Here is an 18,118-nt window from a genome sequence, read left to right on the forward strand (position 1 = left end):
GTTCTAGTTCTTGTGCTTTCCACCAGTGGGAGTTTTCATGAAACCAATCTTTCTGGGGATTGGGAAAATGATAAAGTTGAGCTAGATGATTTCTCACTTATTTAATTCTATAAAATTTAGTAACCTTATAAGTAAGGATTGCAAGAGTTTGTATACTTCTTCTTTCCCAACAAAATTATGACAGCCAATTATTAGCTTTATATCTAGTTTAAGTTATGGGTTAAATGTTTCCTTTTTTTTTTTAAATGGTAGTAATCCTCTGGATTCTCTGCATACATTTTTAGTTTTATATCCTGAGAAATTTTATTTATATTTTATCTCTGAACAAAAAAATGCTTTAGTAAAAATTAGTGGGAATAATGGAGTTCCATGACATTATGCCTTCCTGTGTTTGATTGTATCAGTGGCTTCAAATTATTATTTCATCTTACCTTGACAGTCTGTTATGTAATTGCAGCACTTGTCCTGTGGGCAGGGCATACTTACCAGCTCCTTCACTCTGGGTTGAGCCCTGTGAGTTGCTTTGGCTAATGGGATGTTAGCAGGTGCGAAGCAAGCAGAAACATGAAAGAGTTTTGTACAGCTGAGTTTGCATTCTCTTGCACCTCTGCTGTCACTCAGAGAACATTCCTGGGCTAGATGATCAATTCCAGGAGGAGGATAAGAGACAACCTGGAGCATAGCTGTCCCCAGTGAAACCCAGCCTCCATTAGTTCACAGCATCTGATCTTTAGACTTGTAAACTAATAAATAATATTCTTATTTGAACCACTGAATTTTGAGGGTAGTGTTTAATGTTGCAATAGCTACCTGATATGCTTCTAAACAATTTTCATTGGTAGAAAAATCTTCTGCCTGCAAACCTATATTATCAAATTATAACTAGAAAAATTAATAATTGCATTGTTGATATAATCCATTGATGACGTTATTATGATATTTTCCTTTTGTTCCCCCAAAACAGAAAAGCAAAGAGATACAGCCTTTAAGCAATAGCATTAGCCAATCTTACCTGTATGGAAACACTGCTGTAAGAGCCACCAATGACCCCTGCAATGAGAAGTGGGATGTTTTCTTGAATGGCATAGGATCCATCAGGACACATATACTCAGCTTCATCCACTTTTGTCAAAGAAGCCCTGACAAACTCCAGTGATTGCTCCAATGCATAGGTATCCCTTGAACATGTATCCAAAATGTGAACACCCAACTTCACTCCTGGTAGCAAGTAATCATCTTTGTTGATTTCATCAATAGCAAACAACATGGCTTCCAGGCGTTGAATCCCTCGGTCTTCATTGATTCGCCCGCATTCTTCAGTTCCAGTGCCTTTTTCATTAATAGGAAACAGACCCCCTAAAACAAGGTCACCTTCTATTTTAATCTCTCTCCTTAGAAAGTTATGGTCCCCTAAAGAGAGTAAAAATCCCTTTGAAAACAACGCTAAGGTAAGAACTTGGAGTCTTGTCAACATCTTCATGAATCCTGTTTCTCTACCTCTGGGAGATATCAATGGTGGAGCCAATGTGTCATCCTAGTCCTCTCTCATTTCCAAATTGGATCTTTGGCCTGTCCTTCAAATAAGGGAGGAACAGACTAACAGAGCCTGTCACAAAATTCCTAAAGAGATAAAAATTATATCAACAAAAATGGTAAAGAAAGCAACAGTGATTACATCGATCATGCCCAATCAGACCTTTAATGGGATGACTCAGAAAACTATTTACTAAACACACAGTATACCACAGCACCAGGCACTCTCTCACAGATATTCTCACCCCCTCCTTACACACTCTATGATGTAGTTCCTAGTGGTCCCATCTTACAGAAATGGGCTCAGAGGGTCAAGGAGGTGACCTTACAAAATGTACTTATTGCAGGTTGGGTTTGGACTCCAGTTTTTTTTTTTTTTTCTTTTTAAAGCCAAGTCCAGTACTCTCTCTACTGAGTCATTTACTTTGTTTTTGTTAGGGCAGCAATGTAGATGTGAGTTTATATCCCTTCTCTTTAAGCTGCATTTTTAAACTTACCTTTTTGATGGACTCTTTCCCTTTCCATTTAAAACACAACAAAACACAATGAACTCTGTTACCATTTCTGCATTTCTGCCACTGCATCTCTGTCCCTCCCTTAATAGATGAACTCTCCTAGCCCATTGCGGTTAAGAGTCTGCCTCAACTACTCTAACAAAAGGGTTGTGGAAAAAGCTGCTACTTATCCACTAGTTTCTAAATTGAAAAAACTATAAACTCACTGTAGTTCTCATTTTACTTGACCTTAATTGAAATCTTGACTATTCTCTACCTATTACAACTTCCTAGGTTTCTGTTATCATGCTTCATCTTGACAACATCTCAAATTCCATTGTTTAACACCTTCCTTCCCGCATCCTACCACTACCTCTTCCTAGGCCAACTCATCTATTTTCATAGTTTCAGCTACCACTTAAATGAGCTCCATACTTCTTAGGTCAACGGCCTTCTAAACAGCTTTACCCACACATCCCTCAGATACCTCAAAGTCTACGTGTCTATGAATGGATCTTCTCTGCTTCCAGGCTCTCAGGCTAGAAATCTGCACCCTAGAGTCTTCTCCACTTCACCCCCTGCTACCATCTTTCAATTAGCCACTATGCCCTGCAGAATCTAACCACTTAATATCTCCCAAAGCTACCACTTCTTCCTTATCCCCACTATACTGAGCTGTTGTAATTTGTAGCAGGGCTCTAGCAATAAATTCCTAGAGAGCTGCTACCACCCCGCAAAGCACCGTTTTGAGCATTAGAAAAAGATACCCCCTTTACAAGTACACGATTTCTCAACTTTTTGTTGTATAACCTGTACAACTATAGATGATGGGGCAAGTGTGATTGCTGGTGGCTGCCTCCCCTACCTAGAGTGAGGCAATTCCTCATTTTGTCTTCACATCTCAGGTAGTGCAATGAATGCTAGTGCTGGGGTGCACACAGTAGACTCTAGCTACTGTGAATTGAGCATCTTTTTACATTCTAGGCTAGAACGTATGAATCTATTGAGAATCAGGCAAAGCCTTGCTGTGAGGATCATGTTTTGGACAGTAGTCTGGGATCTTTCTAGAGAGCTTTCCAAAACTCTGGTGTGGAGCAGTCTAGTTGCATGCACACATGAACCTATGTACCTGCTGTTGAATTCTTTGACACTCAGCTTTCTAGCACTAGAGCAAACACTTGGTCAGCATGTTCACACGGCCTGCTTACTTCTATCCCCTTAGATAAGATGAACGTATTATTTTCAGAGTCAAGTGAGAGACCTGACTGCATCAGGCTCCTGGAGCATTCTTCTGACAGGTTGCAGCCACATGCCCTTGTGCGTTCAGTTGAGCATACCTGTCTGCTCTTCAACTTTCATGCATGATTGTGTGTTGGAAGGGTTTTATGAAGGAAGGGCTCTACTAGCTGGTCCAAGACTCAGTCAAGATGCCTAAAAGCCACACTATTCATGTGCTCTCAGATAAATTAGCAAATGTTAGCAATTTGAATGATGTCTCATTGGGGAAGACACTCTAATGCACAGTCTCAGTTACTATTCAGAGTAGCCCATCTTCTATCAATGTATACTGAGTTTCCCTTGCCCACAGGTTTAAGAATTAACTCATTATAAATCTCTTCTCAGTGCTTTATGATCTCGTCCCTGGCTAGCTCTAAAGCCCTACTGCTCACCATGCCCATCTGCATGGGCCTACCTCTGCCTTCAGATCTTAAGCTGCAGATATATTGAACTATGTGCACTCAGTAGGTGTTTAGGGTGTTGATGACCCCTTGCTTTTGCTCATGCTGTTCCCTTTTGCCAAGAATGTCCTTCTATACCAACTTCTCCAGCACATAGCCACTTATCAATTTAAGACTCAGCAATTACTACCAGGAAAGATCAAGTATTCTGTCTTATCTCCCTTCCCCAATCAAATTGTTGACTTCTGGCTTTATATTCCTGTTGTAGTTTGTTCAAGAAATGTTTGCTATTGCTATTTTGATTTATATTTGTTTTCTTGTGTGCTCATTGAGAATTAATGAAATGGCACAGCATTTAGAATTTTTCAGGTGCCAAAGAAGAAAAAATCTCAATGAAACAAGCAAGACAGGAGCTAGTCCAGTGTTTACTTCAACATTTTTGACATTTCTCCCTTTTCATATTAGCAGTGCCCTTTAAAACCCAGATTTCCGCTTGCTTTCTGTTCCTTTCACATGCAGCGAATGATGGGCTGTTTTCCTGAGCCACAGAGTCAGCTGGGGTATGTTTTGTCTGTTTGTTTAGGTGTGAATGTCAGCACTGATGGCAGCAGCCATTGGAATGCTCAGTATTAACTCAGAGCCTCCCTGGGAGATCTGCCACAGGGCACCAGAAAGTCTAATAATAATAATTTTTTTAAAAAGTTGATACTGTAGTAGAATTTTTTTGTTTTATATCAATTTCTGGTCTCTTTGATCTTTACGTGCAATTCCCTTTGAAGAAAAACTGCCATGGAAGGCAAAAGACACTGGGATCATTATCGCTAATGATAAAGATGCAGAAATTTCTCTATATAATTGTTTTATGTGCCTAGTAAAACGGAAGAGCTAATTCAAAGAAGGCCATCAACACAGGCTTACCATGTATCTTTGCAAAAAGTGTAGACATCTTTTGAATGTAAAGAAAGTTTGGCTACTCAAAGAGTAAAGATTACCTTATAGTCTATAGAAAGCTTAATTCTCTGTTGGGAAAGGGCTGTTAGCCAAAAAAGACTTCAAATGAAACACTGCATTACACTGAAAGTAATAGTCTCTCATGTCCAAACTGGATCTTTGGCCTGTCTTTCAAATAGGGAAGGAACAGATTAATAGAGGCTGTTACCAAATTCATAAAGAGATAAAAATTATATGAACAAAAATGATAAAGAAAGCAACAGTGTCTATCAGTTTACCTGTTTCACAGGTAAGGACTATGTTTTATTTCTCTTTGTTTATGTTTTGGTATAGTAGAAGAATTCAATGAATGTTTCTTGAAGGAATATAGACATCCATGATATCTATGTTTGCACGTGACTCTTTACCATTTTTTCATGGCATGGGAAATGGGAATTAAATAATAAGAGAAATGCATTATTTTTGCTTCATTACCTACCTGGTCACATCAGATGCGTTTCCCCTATTGCACTCTTTGATGGTAGGGTCACCAACAGGTAGAAATACAGTAATAAATTTGTATTATGCAAGAAAAAATACTGCCTTTGTACTTGAATATTGCAACTGAGATTGGCATCTAGGAAGCCAGGAGAGATGTAGACCTGAACTGACCTACATTTACTGCTTAAGTATTTGGTCAGGAGAATACTAAATAAGGAACATGCACATTCTTCTATCTCAAAGCCTCAGAGACACATTCACTTATGAAATATTTATTGAACACCTACTATGTGTGCACTAGGCTATGAGTTGGATACCCAAGATATATACTTTAGTTGTAAACAAATGAACATCATCCCTGCTGTCAAATAACATTCTAAATGCTTACACATTTTTATATAAAGAGTTTATATAAAACTCTGTTTTTACCAACTATTTTCATCATTAGTGAAAATCTTGAAAGTTTGTATGCCATTGGTTTCCTTCAACATGATAATTGTTAAGTGCTATACTCAAAAACTGATTTATTCATACTACATGTGTTATCTAAATTTAAAAATTGGATATGCAGACCATAAAAATAAGTTGGGTGATGACAATGTCATGTAAAATATTTTTTCCTTTTAGCTATGTGACAGGGCATATCTAAGTAACATTTAATGTCATTTTAGAGAATTACAAATCAAAAATCAATTACTGTTTAAATACACTGTCTTTGTATTTTTATTTACTTTTTCTTTATAGCAGAACTTATAATGATTAATACTGTAGCACTATGCATAATCAGAGACAATTAGCATTATTTAAAATGAAGCCCTAAGAAAGTTAAAAAAAAAGTAACATTGAAAAATAGACAAACATGTTTAATTCAATGCCACTGTTATCTCTGTGTAACAGTTTATCGGATTGTGTGAAAGGGCACCAACCACCTCTTTTCAGGTTCTTTTCATTATATAAATCAGCCAGCAGCACATTCTTCAGATAAACAGGCTCCCTACTGCAGCCACATTCATATGCAGCTGGAGAATTGCATCTCTACAGTCAAAGTTCTCCATTCAGGGATGATGAGTGATGTGTCAACTGTAAACAAGCATGTGTAGCCCTCTCTGTAGGCAACCTGCTCACCAATGTTTTATTAATTGATGCATTAATAGAATCTCAGAGGTTTGCTGTGAATATAACCCCCGGTATATATGAACTCAAAACATTTCTGTACTCTGCATATGCTAATATGTATTTTCATCCATTCTTTGCTCAGGGACTCGGTGTCAGAAATGAAATGCACTTTCAGTCAATGCAAAAGTAGTTTATCCAGGGAAAGGAAAGGGTCTATCTGGGAGATAAAATGCCAGAAACCATACATACTCTTTCCCAGAAATAAATCCTTAAGTTGCTGAAGGGTTTCTGAGAGTGCTCAAATCCTGCACACTCAATCAATCTGGAGCAAAGTTAGGGTTAGTCCTAATATGTGCAATTTGATTATGATTCTGTAATTTTTCAGCTGTCAGTATTATAGGCAACAAAAGGCATAGCCCTTGCTCTTAGACTGCCATTTTCAGTTGGGTAAACAAACAGAGGCTGTAGCTATATTGGCATTTTTAATAGGAGATATGCCATTGCATGACTGTAATTCTTTTACTAGAGAAAAAGGATATTTTTCCCGAGAAGTCTTAGGAAGCTATTATGAGTAGCTCATCATTTCAAACCCAATCATTTTTAGTAGATCTACCTTAAAATTTCTTTTCCTTGTAGCCTTCCATGTTACTCCACTGTAAGGGGTTCCTTCATTTGCTAAATTCCCATATACTTTGTGCTATGTTTATCACGAGGATCATATTTTGTCTTGCGTTTTATTTGCAAAGTTTTTAAATTGAAATTTATTCTTACTTTACCATTAGTTTGTAAACTACTGTATATCAAGGAGCACACTCTAGATATTGTTGTATGTTCCACAGTGCCTCAGACACAGTTGTCAAAAGTTGGTTAAATAATAAATTCCCAGTAGCATGTAAGTGTTAGAAAGATTGATCAGGAGGTTGAAAAAATAATTTGGAAATTTCATTCAGATAATGAAGAGCGCTAAAAAGATCTGTCATTTTTTTTTTTTTTTTTGAGACAGAGTCTCTCTGTCGCCCAGGAGTGCAGTGGCGCGATCTCGGCTCACTGCAGGCTCCGCCCCCCGGGGTTCACGCCATTCTCCTGCCTCAGCCTCCCGCGTAGCTGGGACTACAGGCGCCTGCCATCTCGCCCTGCTAAATTTTTTTGTATTTTTAATAGAGACAGGGTTTCACTGTGTTAGCCAGGATGATCTCAATCTCCTGACCTCATGATCCGCCCGCCTCGGCCTCCCAAAGTGCTGGGATTACAGGCGTGAGCCACCGCGCCCGGCCAAGATCTGTCATTTTCAAAATGACATTATACTAGGCCAAAATTCAGCTTTGGCCCTAGATAAATTTGACTCAAATATCTCTGATCTGACTTTGTGATGCTGAATTGTCGGTTGATTTTTTACAGGAAGAAAAGGATAAATTAAAATTGGAAATTTTGAGAGCATTTAGAGAAAAAAGAATTAGAATACATGTTATTGGTCTGAGAGGGATTAGGAGGAATGGAAAACAATACATCAAATGACAGGTTAAGTTCCTTCAAAGCATGAAGGACGGGGCAGAATAGAGGAGGCCAGTAAGATTTAAAGTTAGGGAGAAGAGTTCTGCTTTCTTTCAAATTTTCTGAGTTCAAGGCTGTTTGAAATCCCACAATGTGTGTGAAATTTTAAACAACAAAAACATTAGGTCAAATCGTGGGAATTAATTGATAAGACCTTCTTATATAAACCTATTTTATTAATAGATAAAATGAAAACACCCAAGAACCCTGGGTAACTATGTTGAAGAGAGGGACATTGCCAGTTGGCATGTTGGAGCTGAGAAACGGATGGTGATGAGGCCAAAAGGAGAAAGGCCCACTTCACTATTCGACCTTGGACCAAAAAAACTAAGTAAGGTAAATTAAAAAATAAAAATCATGTCTCCTATTCATCTCCTATTTTCTTTATCTTCTGAATTTAGAGGAAAATGATTTTATGAGGTAGGCAGATTGTCCTAAACTTTGGTGATTGTGGGTAATTTACTTCCCATCAATAGTATTCACTTTGTTAATGACTCAGTATAGAATATATTGAAGATTTATTCGCTTCCCTTCAAAGTAAATCTTTATTTTCCTAAGCATCAAAGTGCACAGTATTTTCATGGTATGTGTGCATGTGAACATGTGTGTGTTGCCATTTCAGCTGCTTTAGCATCCTCAAGTTCCTTACCCTCATTACAATGCCTCTGAATTAGAGCCTCCCCAAATTCCCTGTGATCCACCTTTGTCCTTTACCTCTTCCAAGCTGCAAAGTCTAATAGAAGTTTCAGGTTTGTCAGCATAAACTGAGTGTAGAAACTGGGTTTGTCAAAAGCTTTCTCTCTAGCTCTGAACAAAATGGTGAAGGGGCAGAAATGGAGGAATACCATTTTTAGGAGGATATTTTTACAGATTGGCAATATGACCCATCAAGTGGCTATTATTAATAATTTCCTAGATGTATACAGTCCCTTTTTGTATAATTTCAGAGTATTCTGCATAGTGAATTAACTCTTCTGTTTCCTGGTGAGAAATAATTATGTCATCTATTGCTAAGTGGAGAGTGAGAGAGGGACTGAGAGAGAGAAAGAGTAAAGCAAATTGCTCAAGATGGTAGTCAGCAGTAATAAATACAGAATTAGGATTTAGGAAGACGTTACCATTATTGCTCCAACAAGTCTACAAAACAGAACACATGTCACACATGTCTTTACAAAAATATCACTTCTATCATTCACATATTCCTGGTGACCATTCCTATGACATGGTTACTAGGAGAAGTCAGGTACAGATATTGGACTGTTACTGGATTTACCCTCCTGCTGAAAATAACTAGAAAATTGGAGAAAAAATATGAAGCAAACTATGATCTTTGAGAGAAAAAAAAAGCACATGAGGGAAACCCCATGGTTACCCCAATAGATTCCCCAGTATTCTGCACAGGGCACTTTACTGCCATGTAGCAGTGGCAGTCCTTCTGACTTGGGGAGGCAGGGATTATTTAATAGAATTCTAAGCTGCTAAAGTGTTTGCTATTTGTGGGGCAGTGAGCTGCATGGAGTTGGTGGGCAGATCTGAGTGGTCATCCACAGGGTGAGAATCAGTGAGGCCTGGCAGACATATCTGAGAGATATTAGAGTTCCAAGCCAGCCAGAGTGCAGAGATCAAACTAGGCACTTTGTGGTTTTTATTAAAACCTTAGAAAGACTGGCTGTACTCTATTAGTAAAGGCCAAGCTCTGGAATTAGGGTCATGTCATAGGACTAAGTATAAAACAGACCTGCCCTTATAAAGAATGAAACTAAGTCTAACAAAAGTAAAATGATCCACCAGTATTTATTTATGTGCCTCTTAGGACAAAACTCAAACTCTTAAAGAAAGATGACATAATTCAGACTGCCTACAAATATATGTTTTATAATAACCAGGATGTAAGTATAAATTGCTTGACATATAACAAAACAGAAAAAGCAGCACCCAGAGCAAAGAGAGAAAGCATTATTTGAAATAAGACCTGAAATGGTGCACATTTTGGAATTAACAGACAAGAACTTGGACTATTATAAATATGTTCGAAAACATAACAAAATGAATGAATAGTTGGCGAATCTCAGCAGAGAAAGGAAACTATAAAAATACTATATGGAGATTCTAGAACTCAGAAGTACAATATTTAAAATAAAGATTTCACGGTAGGAGGCAACAGATTGGAGAGGCAAAATAATAAACTTGAAAATGGACCAAAAGAAAGCATCCAATCCAATCAGAGAGAAAAAGGATAGAAAAGAAATTCAACAAACCTTCAGTGTCTAGTTGGACAATATTTAGTAGTCTAACACATGTAAAATTAACGTTTCAGAAGGAGAGACGAATGAAAGAAAATACTTGAAGTAATGGCCAAAAAATCCCCCAATTTGGTGATAAACATGAGATTACAAAACCAAGGAGCTCAGCAATCCTCAAGCAGGATAAATATAAATAAAACCATATGTAGTTAAATCATAGCCAAATTGATTAAACTAAAGGTAAAGGAAAACCCTTGAAAACAATCAGAATAAAGCAGCACATATGTGTAATGTAACAACAATATTAATGACTGCTGACTTATCAGAAAAAATAACAGCCATAACTTAATGAAATGGCATCTTTGAAGTCCTGGGGAAAAATTGGTCAAGCATCACAGAATTCTCTATCCAGTTAAACTGTACTTTAAGAAGGTGAAATAATGACTTTTTAAAGGCAATTAGAACAGACATTTCATAATGAGCAGACTTACACAATCAGAAATACTAGAGGAGGGCCAGGCACCGAGGCTCATGTCTGTAATCCCAGCACTTTGGGAGGCCAAGGTGGGTGGAACACTTGAGGTCAAGGAGTTTGAGACCAGCCTGGCCAACCTGGTGAAACCCCGTCTTTACTAAAAATACAAAAATTAGCTGGGCTTGATGGCGGGCACCTGTAATCCCAGCTACTTGGGAGGCTGAGGCAGGAGAATCGCTTGAACCCAGGAGGCGGAGGTTGCAGTGAGCAAAGATAGCGCCGTTGCACTCCAATCTGGGGGCACAGAAGTTAAACTCCACCTCAAAAAACAAAAACAAACCTACAAACAAACAAAAAAAGAAATGCTACAGGAATTACCTCAAAGTAAGAGGAAACAACACCAGATGGAAAATCAAACCTACAAGAAGGAATGAACAGTACCAAAATTGTCAATATGTGGGTTAATATAGAAGAAAATCTGTAAGTCTAGACATTAGATATTATTAGCTTAATTTCATAAAAACCATATTTGTCACAATTTTTTTTAAAAAGTGAGAAAAGTTCCACTACCATTTTGTTTATTTTATGGTTTGATTTTACTTCTCTCTATGTATGTATGTTTGCCTTCATCCTATATCCTGTTTGCTGGAAATCCCCTTGGGCATTCTAGAGTCTTCTACTAAAAGAGCCATCCCCATAATTCAACAGCCATGTTTCTGAAAGTAGCATTTGAGAGAATATTTTTCTTTAATTTTATTGCTGCTAATAGATTTAGTCAAGGCTTAAACCCAGCTGGCACACACTGGTACAGCCATACCAGTTGTTAAAATATTTAAATATTTCCATCCAGTTGGTGTATAGCCAATCCTACCAAGCCCTTTGAGCATTTCTCCATCTTCCTGGCTATTCTGTCTCTGGCGTATCTCCACTCACCCTCTCCCATCCTCAACCCCCAAATTTCCTCATGACCCAGCAACTAAAGTGTTAGATTCTGGCACAGTAGGTTCTTTAGTTTCCACTTCCAAGGTTATGATTACTGCCCATTTCGATAACTTGATACTAGTTGTTAAGCCTTTTGAATATCATCCCTGAATTGACTTGCTGAATAAGATGTTCAATATTTGGGAAAAGTTTCACTTTTAAGCAAAATCCCAATCAGCTAAAACAGTGCTGAATTTTTCCGTTTTGGTCTGACAGATTAGCATCCATTTCTTTTTTTTTTTTTTTCTTTCCTGGAAACTACACCACAGTTTTCCTTCGGGAACCAACACATATGTTTCTAAAGTGAGGTGAATTCATTCCTGGCTTGATGGGTGGCTTATGACACACCTGATTAACCAGAGTCAAGTGTTCCTGGATACTGCAGTTGGTTAAGGAATGAGCCTGTCACCAAACCATTGCCAAGCAGGATGATTTAAGAACATTTTTCAGAACCACTAGGAGAAAAACATCCTCTCTCTGGTAGAGTGGCTTAAAAGAATGCATGTAAGCTCTTGTAAGTTTGGGAGCTGCTGGTGGGCATCTTATCACCATGAGACAAATGCCTGTCTGAGAATGAATACAGAGAATTGTAGAGCCAAGGAATGGGGATATAGTGAGACCCATGCTGCTTAATCCAGCTAAAATTTCCGAGTAACATGAGACAATAAATTCCCTTTTGGTTTTGCTGAAATCAGTTTGAAATTGGTTTTATATAATTTTGCCCAGAAAGATTCCCAAATAGCCTCTCTCTGTCTTTCCCATACCCTTTACATTAAAGGTAATAAAATTTATTGGGCACTTACTATGTGCTAAAACTATGGTTAATGTTCTACATAGATTATTTTATTTAATCCCATAACTTTTATCCCATTTATACCCTTACGTATAGATGCCATCTCAGATGGCCACAGGCTTCATGATGGCTCCCACTGTGTTACTGTATTAATGACAGCTCTTTCCAGAAATTCAATGACTCCAGAGTCATCTTTTCTTTATGCTATTATCAGAAGTCCCATCTTCTCAATTCTCTTACTTACCACAATCAAGTCATCTGATATATTAAACCACCAGTTTTGGCACATTGATACAAGTTAATTTGTTACCCACTTAGGGATGATCAAATTTTTGAATGGCCGAAAACACAGGGTTAAAACATTAAAGAGAGAAACATTTTTAATCATGGAATTTTAGATACCTTTGTGTACAGATAGTAAAGTATCAAGGCCTAATTGATGTTCTTCAAGTTATAGCACGTATGAACCCCATACTCAAATAGAAGTCAATTTGTGTATATCAGATACTATGAGACTTCAGGCTTAGAATAATACTGATCTCATCAGATAGACAATTAAATGCTATCGATAAGTTAAACCTGGCATAATGGAACTCTCCTATCATTTAAGTGACCTTAGAACATATTTTTTCAGTTCTGCTTAGCTGGAAAATTTTGTGGACAATCATTAGTATGCTGTAGTTGGCTAGTACGGTCTCTCAAAAGCCAATTACACATATCTCTTCCCAAGGCTGTGTTCAGTGTCACCATGCTGGCACCTTAAAATTGGCCATGGTGAGAACGCTTATATCACAGAAATCAGCAAACACTAAAAATCAGTCCCTCCATAAGTTACCAAGATTTGATTGTTAAATATTTACCAGCACACCACTGGAGGTAAATTTAACAATGCGCTTATAAAACCCACTCCTAGAAAATCAAATAGAAATTGACTGGGAAAGCAATATGGTATAGTACCTTAGATCAGAGTTTTTCTAACTGCAGATCAAATTTTCACAACCTATTCAAGTGCCATGATCCATATTAGCAAATCCCAGTGAGCATTTTAAAAGGAAATAGAAGAGTTTATAATGTAATAAAAATATCAAAATATGAATATAAGGCATATATGTAGAAAGGGCAAATATTATTTTCTAAAACATTTTGGTGTGTATGCATGTGTATATGAATATTTATTCTGGGTTACAATGTAAAATAATTTCTTACTGGGACATGTTAAAAAAACATTTTGAAAGCCACTGTGTTAGGGCGTGGCCTCTTTAGTGAAATGTTTGAATCTACTTCATGATGTCAGCACATGGCCACCTCTTTGGGTCTCATTTTATATATGTGTAAAATGAAGACAAGAACAATGCCTATTTCATGGTTTTTTTTTTAGGATTAAATGAAACAAAATATAACATTAGCTCAATAATTGTTAGCTATTATTAAAATTGTTGGAGCGAGGATAATTTATCAATGAGTCTAATGAAATTGGGGGTGTTCTGGACTCTCCAAATGATCCCCATCAGTTAGCATTCTGCCTTTCTTCTCATTGAGGTGTAAGGTGGTGTGTGATCTTAGGGAACTGCTGGCTGTGCGGATGATGCAATGAGGGAATCAAAGTTCCAGGGTGTCCAGTAAATTCTGAATTGTTCAGTGTTTATAGGTGCTAAATACCATAATATGCCAGGAGAAGATGGAAAGTGATCATCTCCTTCTCCCCAAAAGGACACATGTGCTCACACTCAGTTGATATATTGTTTCTCCAGAAAATGTTAACATCCTTACTCCCTTGATCCTCTCCTGTTGTACTGAGTTTTGTTAGAAGGTGGCTGGGCACCTCTTATCCTGAGTCAATCTGGACTAGGACATTAACTGACCCCTAATGTCAAAAGAAGAATATTTCCTAAAATTCTGGTGTCCAAGTTGTTTCTTACTTAATTTTCACTATCCCCTCACATTAGAGGCCTTAGTTACAGAGGGTTTGGGTCCTCTATAACAATTATTAGTCTTTAAATTCCATGGCAACTACTGTGCCTGTGACAGCAAGTCTGGGCTGCCTTCTGCCCTCTTGTCCTTCATGAGTTTCAGGGAATATTGACCCCTACTATCTTGTTGTACACATTTCAGTGTAGGAAGCTCCCAACACATAGATATAATTTGAGACAGATTTTCTTTTTTTTTTTTTTTTTGTTTTCTTTTTTTTTTATTTTTTTTATTTTTTTATTTTTATTTTTTATTTTTTATTTTTTATTTATTTATTTTTTTTATTATACTTTAGGGTTTTAGGGTACATGTGCACAATGTGCAGGTTTGTTACATATGTATCCATGTGCCATGTTGATTTCCTGCACCCATTAACTCATCATTTAGCATTAGGTGTATCTCCTAATGCTGTCCCTCCCCCCTCCTCCCACCCCACAACAGTCCCCGGAGTGTGATGTTCCCCTTCCTGTGTCCATGAGTTCTCATTGTTCAATTCCCACCTATGAGTGAGAACATGCGGTGTTTGGTTTTTTGTCCTTGCGATAGTTTACTGAGAATGATGTTTTCCAGTTTCATCCATGTCCCTACAAAGGACAATATTCTTGATGAACATTGATGCAAAAATCCTCAATAAAATACTGGCAAAACGAATCCAGCAGCACATCAAAAAGCTTATCCACCATGATCAAGTGGGCTTCATCCCTGGGATGCAAGGCTGGTTCAACATACGCAAATCAATAAATGTAATCCAGCATATAAACAGAACCAAAGACAAAAACCACATGATTATCTCAATAGATGCAGAAAAGGCCTTTGACAAAATTCAACAACCCTTCATGCTAAAAACTCTCAATAAATTAGGTATTGATGGGACGTATCTCAAGATAATAAAAGCTATCTATGACAAACCCACAGCCAATATCATACTGAATGGGCAAAAACTGGAAGCATTCCCTCTGAAAACTGGCACAAGACAGGGATGCCCTCTCTCACCGCTCCTATTCAACATAGTGCTGGAAGTTCTGGCCAGAGCAATCAGGCAGGAGAAGGAAATAAAGGGTATTCAACTAGGAAAAGAGGAAGTCAAATTGTCCCTGTTTGCAGATGACATGATTGTATATCTAGAAAACCCCATTGTCTCAGCCCAAAATCTCCTTAAGCTGATTAGCAACTTCAGCAAAGTCTCAGGATACAAAATTAATGTACAAAAATCACAAGCATTCTTGTACACCAATAACAGACAAACAGAGAGCCAAATCATGAGTGAACTCCCATTCACAATTGCTTCAAAGAGAATAAAATACCTAGGAATCCAACTTACAAGGGATGTGAAGGACCTCTTCAAGGAGAACTACAAACCACTGCTCAATGAAATAAAAGAGGATACAAACAAATGGAAGAACATTCCATGCTCATGGGTTGGAAGAATCAATATCGTGAAAATGGCCATACTGCCCAAGGTAATTTATAGATTCAATGCCATCCCCATCAAGCTACCAATGACTTTCTTCACAGAATTGGAAAAAACTACTTTAAAGTTCATATGGAACCAAAAAAGAGCCCGCATCGCCAAGTCAATCCTAAGCCAAAAGAACAAAGCTGGAGGCATCACGCTACCTGACTTCAAACTATACTACAAGGCTACAGTAACCAAAACAGCATGGTACTGGTACCACAACAGAGACATAGATCAATGGAACAGAACAGAGCCCTCAGAAATGATGCCGCATAGCTACAACTATCTGATCTTTGACAAACCTGACAAAAACAAGAAATGGGGAAAGGATTCCCTATTTAATAAATGGTGCTGGGAAAACTGGCTAGCCATATGTAGAAAGCTGAAACTGGATCCCTTCCTTACACCTTATACAAAAATTAATTCAAGATGGATTAAAGACTTATATGTTAGACCTAAAACCATTAAAATCCTACAAGAAAACCTAGGCAATACCATTCAGGACATAGGCGTGGGCAAGGACTTCATGTCTAAAACACCAAAAGCAATGGCAACAAAAGCCAAAATCGACAAATGGGATCTCATTAAACTAAAGAGCTTCTGCACAGCAAAAGAAACTATCATCAGAGTGAACAGGCAACCTACAGAATGGGAGAAAATTTTTGCAACCTACTCATCTGACAAAGGGCTAATATCCAGAATCTACAATGAACTCAAACAAATTTACAAGAAAAAAACAAACAACCCCATCAAAAAGTGGGCAGAGGACATGAACAGACACTTCTCAAAAGAAGACATTTATGCAGCCAAAAAACACATGAAGAAATGCTCATCATCACTGGCCATCAGAGAAATGCAAATCAAAACCACAGTGAGATACCATCTCACACCAGTTAGAATGGCCATCATTAAAAAATCAGGAAACAATAGGTGCTGGAGAGGATGTGGAGAAATAGGAACACTTTTACACTGTTGGTGGGACTGTAAACTAGTTCAACCATTGTGGAAGTCAGTGTGGCAATTCCTCAGGGATCTCGAACTAGAAATACCATTTGACCCAGCCATCCCATTACTGGGTATATACCCAAAGGACTATAAATCATGCTGCTATAAAGACACATGCACACGTATGTTTATTGCAGCACTATTCACAATAGCAAAGAGTTGGAACCAACCCAAATGTCCAACAACGATAGACTGGATTAAGAAAATGTGGCACATATACACCATGGAATACTATGCAGCCATAAAAAATGAGACAGATTTTCAACGAACAAGACTAACATATCTCTTGTATAGTTTTCAACTTTTAAACTGGTTCTGATTTTACCTGTGCTTTAAAAAGACTAAGAATAACACAAAGCCTTCATATAACACAGCTTCTAGGTTTGCTTTCCTTTCTTTGTGTTATATCCAAATTATGGGCATAAAATTATGGCATGCGTATGTTACACAGGGGCCCATTTCCCCAAGTAATGAAGGCAGAGCTAGGCACGAAAGAGTGCATATAGAATGAATCCGTTTATATAAAAGCCTAAACACCAAAATTATCTATGGTATTGTAAGTTCGGACAGATTTTACTCTTGTGAATGTGAGAGGTTACTGACTTTTAGGAAGCCTGAGAGCGTTTCTCGAGTGCTGGTAAATTTGTGTTTCTTGACCCAGATTTTTGTTTCATGAGGTGTGTTCAGTTTGCGAAAAGTCATAAAGCTGTGCAATTATGACATGCATTTTTCTGTATGTATATTACACTTCAACGAAAATTTAAAATAAAAAAGAGCGGGGCTGAAGTGAAAAAGAAAGGCTAGTGTGGCTGTGCATTTTTAAAAAATGACAGTATATAACAAATTGGTCACAGGAGTGTTGACATGAATTTGCAACTGTGGGCTTACTAACAACACTAACTCTGATGAGAGAATCCTCTAATGCCTGGTGAGAAGTCCTACTGGAAGATGAGATGCTGTACCTCATTGCAAGTGAGTGATGGGCGTGCAGAGGCCTCCTTCTCTTTATAATAGCAAGCCAGTCACTTTGTTATCCTTTCTGTACACAAGCAGAAACCATGAGTCTGGGTGTAAATGACAAATACTACCAGTGACACACTGCCTGACATTTGGAACTTGCAACTTTATAGTTTAGGCTGCATGGGAAGAGAAAGGTGAAGAGTGAGTTCCAATCAGAAGATTCTAAGTCAGGCAACTGTTACTTTCACAGCTTGATTTCTGAAAAGTGAATGAAATTATCCTGTGGTTTTACTATGTTCCACTGTTCAAAAAATTCTGTTCAATGATTTAAACAAAATTGCTTATTATGTCTATTATGTGCCAGGCCCTGTGGTAGGTTCTAAAGATACAAGGAGCAGTAGGACAGCATCTCTGCAAAATACAGTAAATGAAG

General features: G+C 37.8%; 1 protein-coding gene across 5 annotated transcripts in view; it reads right to left on the reverse strand.

Annotated features, from left to right (window-relative positions):
- The window catches only part of GRM3 (glutamate metabotropic receptor 3), a 220,332-nt gene that overhangs the window by 90,310 nt on the left and 111,904 nt on the right, over window positions 1-18,118 (reverse strand). For 4 of the 5 annotated variants that reach the window (XM_058425192.1, XM_032761195.2, XM_058425201.1 and 1 more), the window contains one exon: window positions 1,013-1,620. In XM_058425192.1, coding sequence (XP_058281175.1) covers window positions 1,013-1,480 — 468 coding nt within the window. In that variant the 5' untranslated portion in view covers window positions 1,481-1,620. The remainder of the gene's footprint in view (window positions 1-1,012; window positions 1,621-18,118) is intronic. The other variant, XM_032761196.2, reaches the window with a different exon arrangement.

This window comes from Hylobates moloch, unplaced genomic scaffold (genome assembly GCF_009828535.3).
Source record: "Hylobates moloch isolate HMO894 unplaced genomic scaffold, HMol_V3 SCAFFOLD_1, whole genome shotgun sequence".
Lineage (NCBI taxonomy): Eukaryota > Metazoa > Chordata > Mammalia > Primates > Hylobatidae > Hylobates > Hylobates moloch.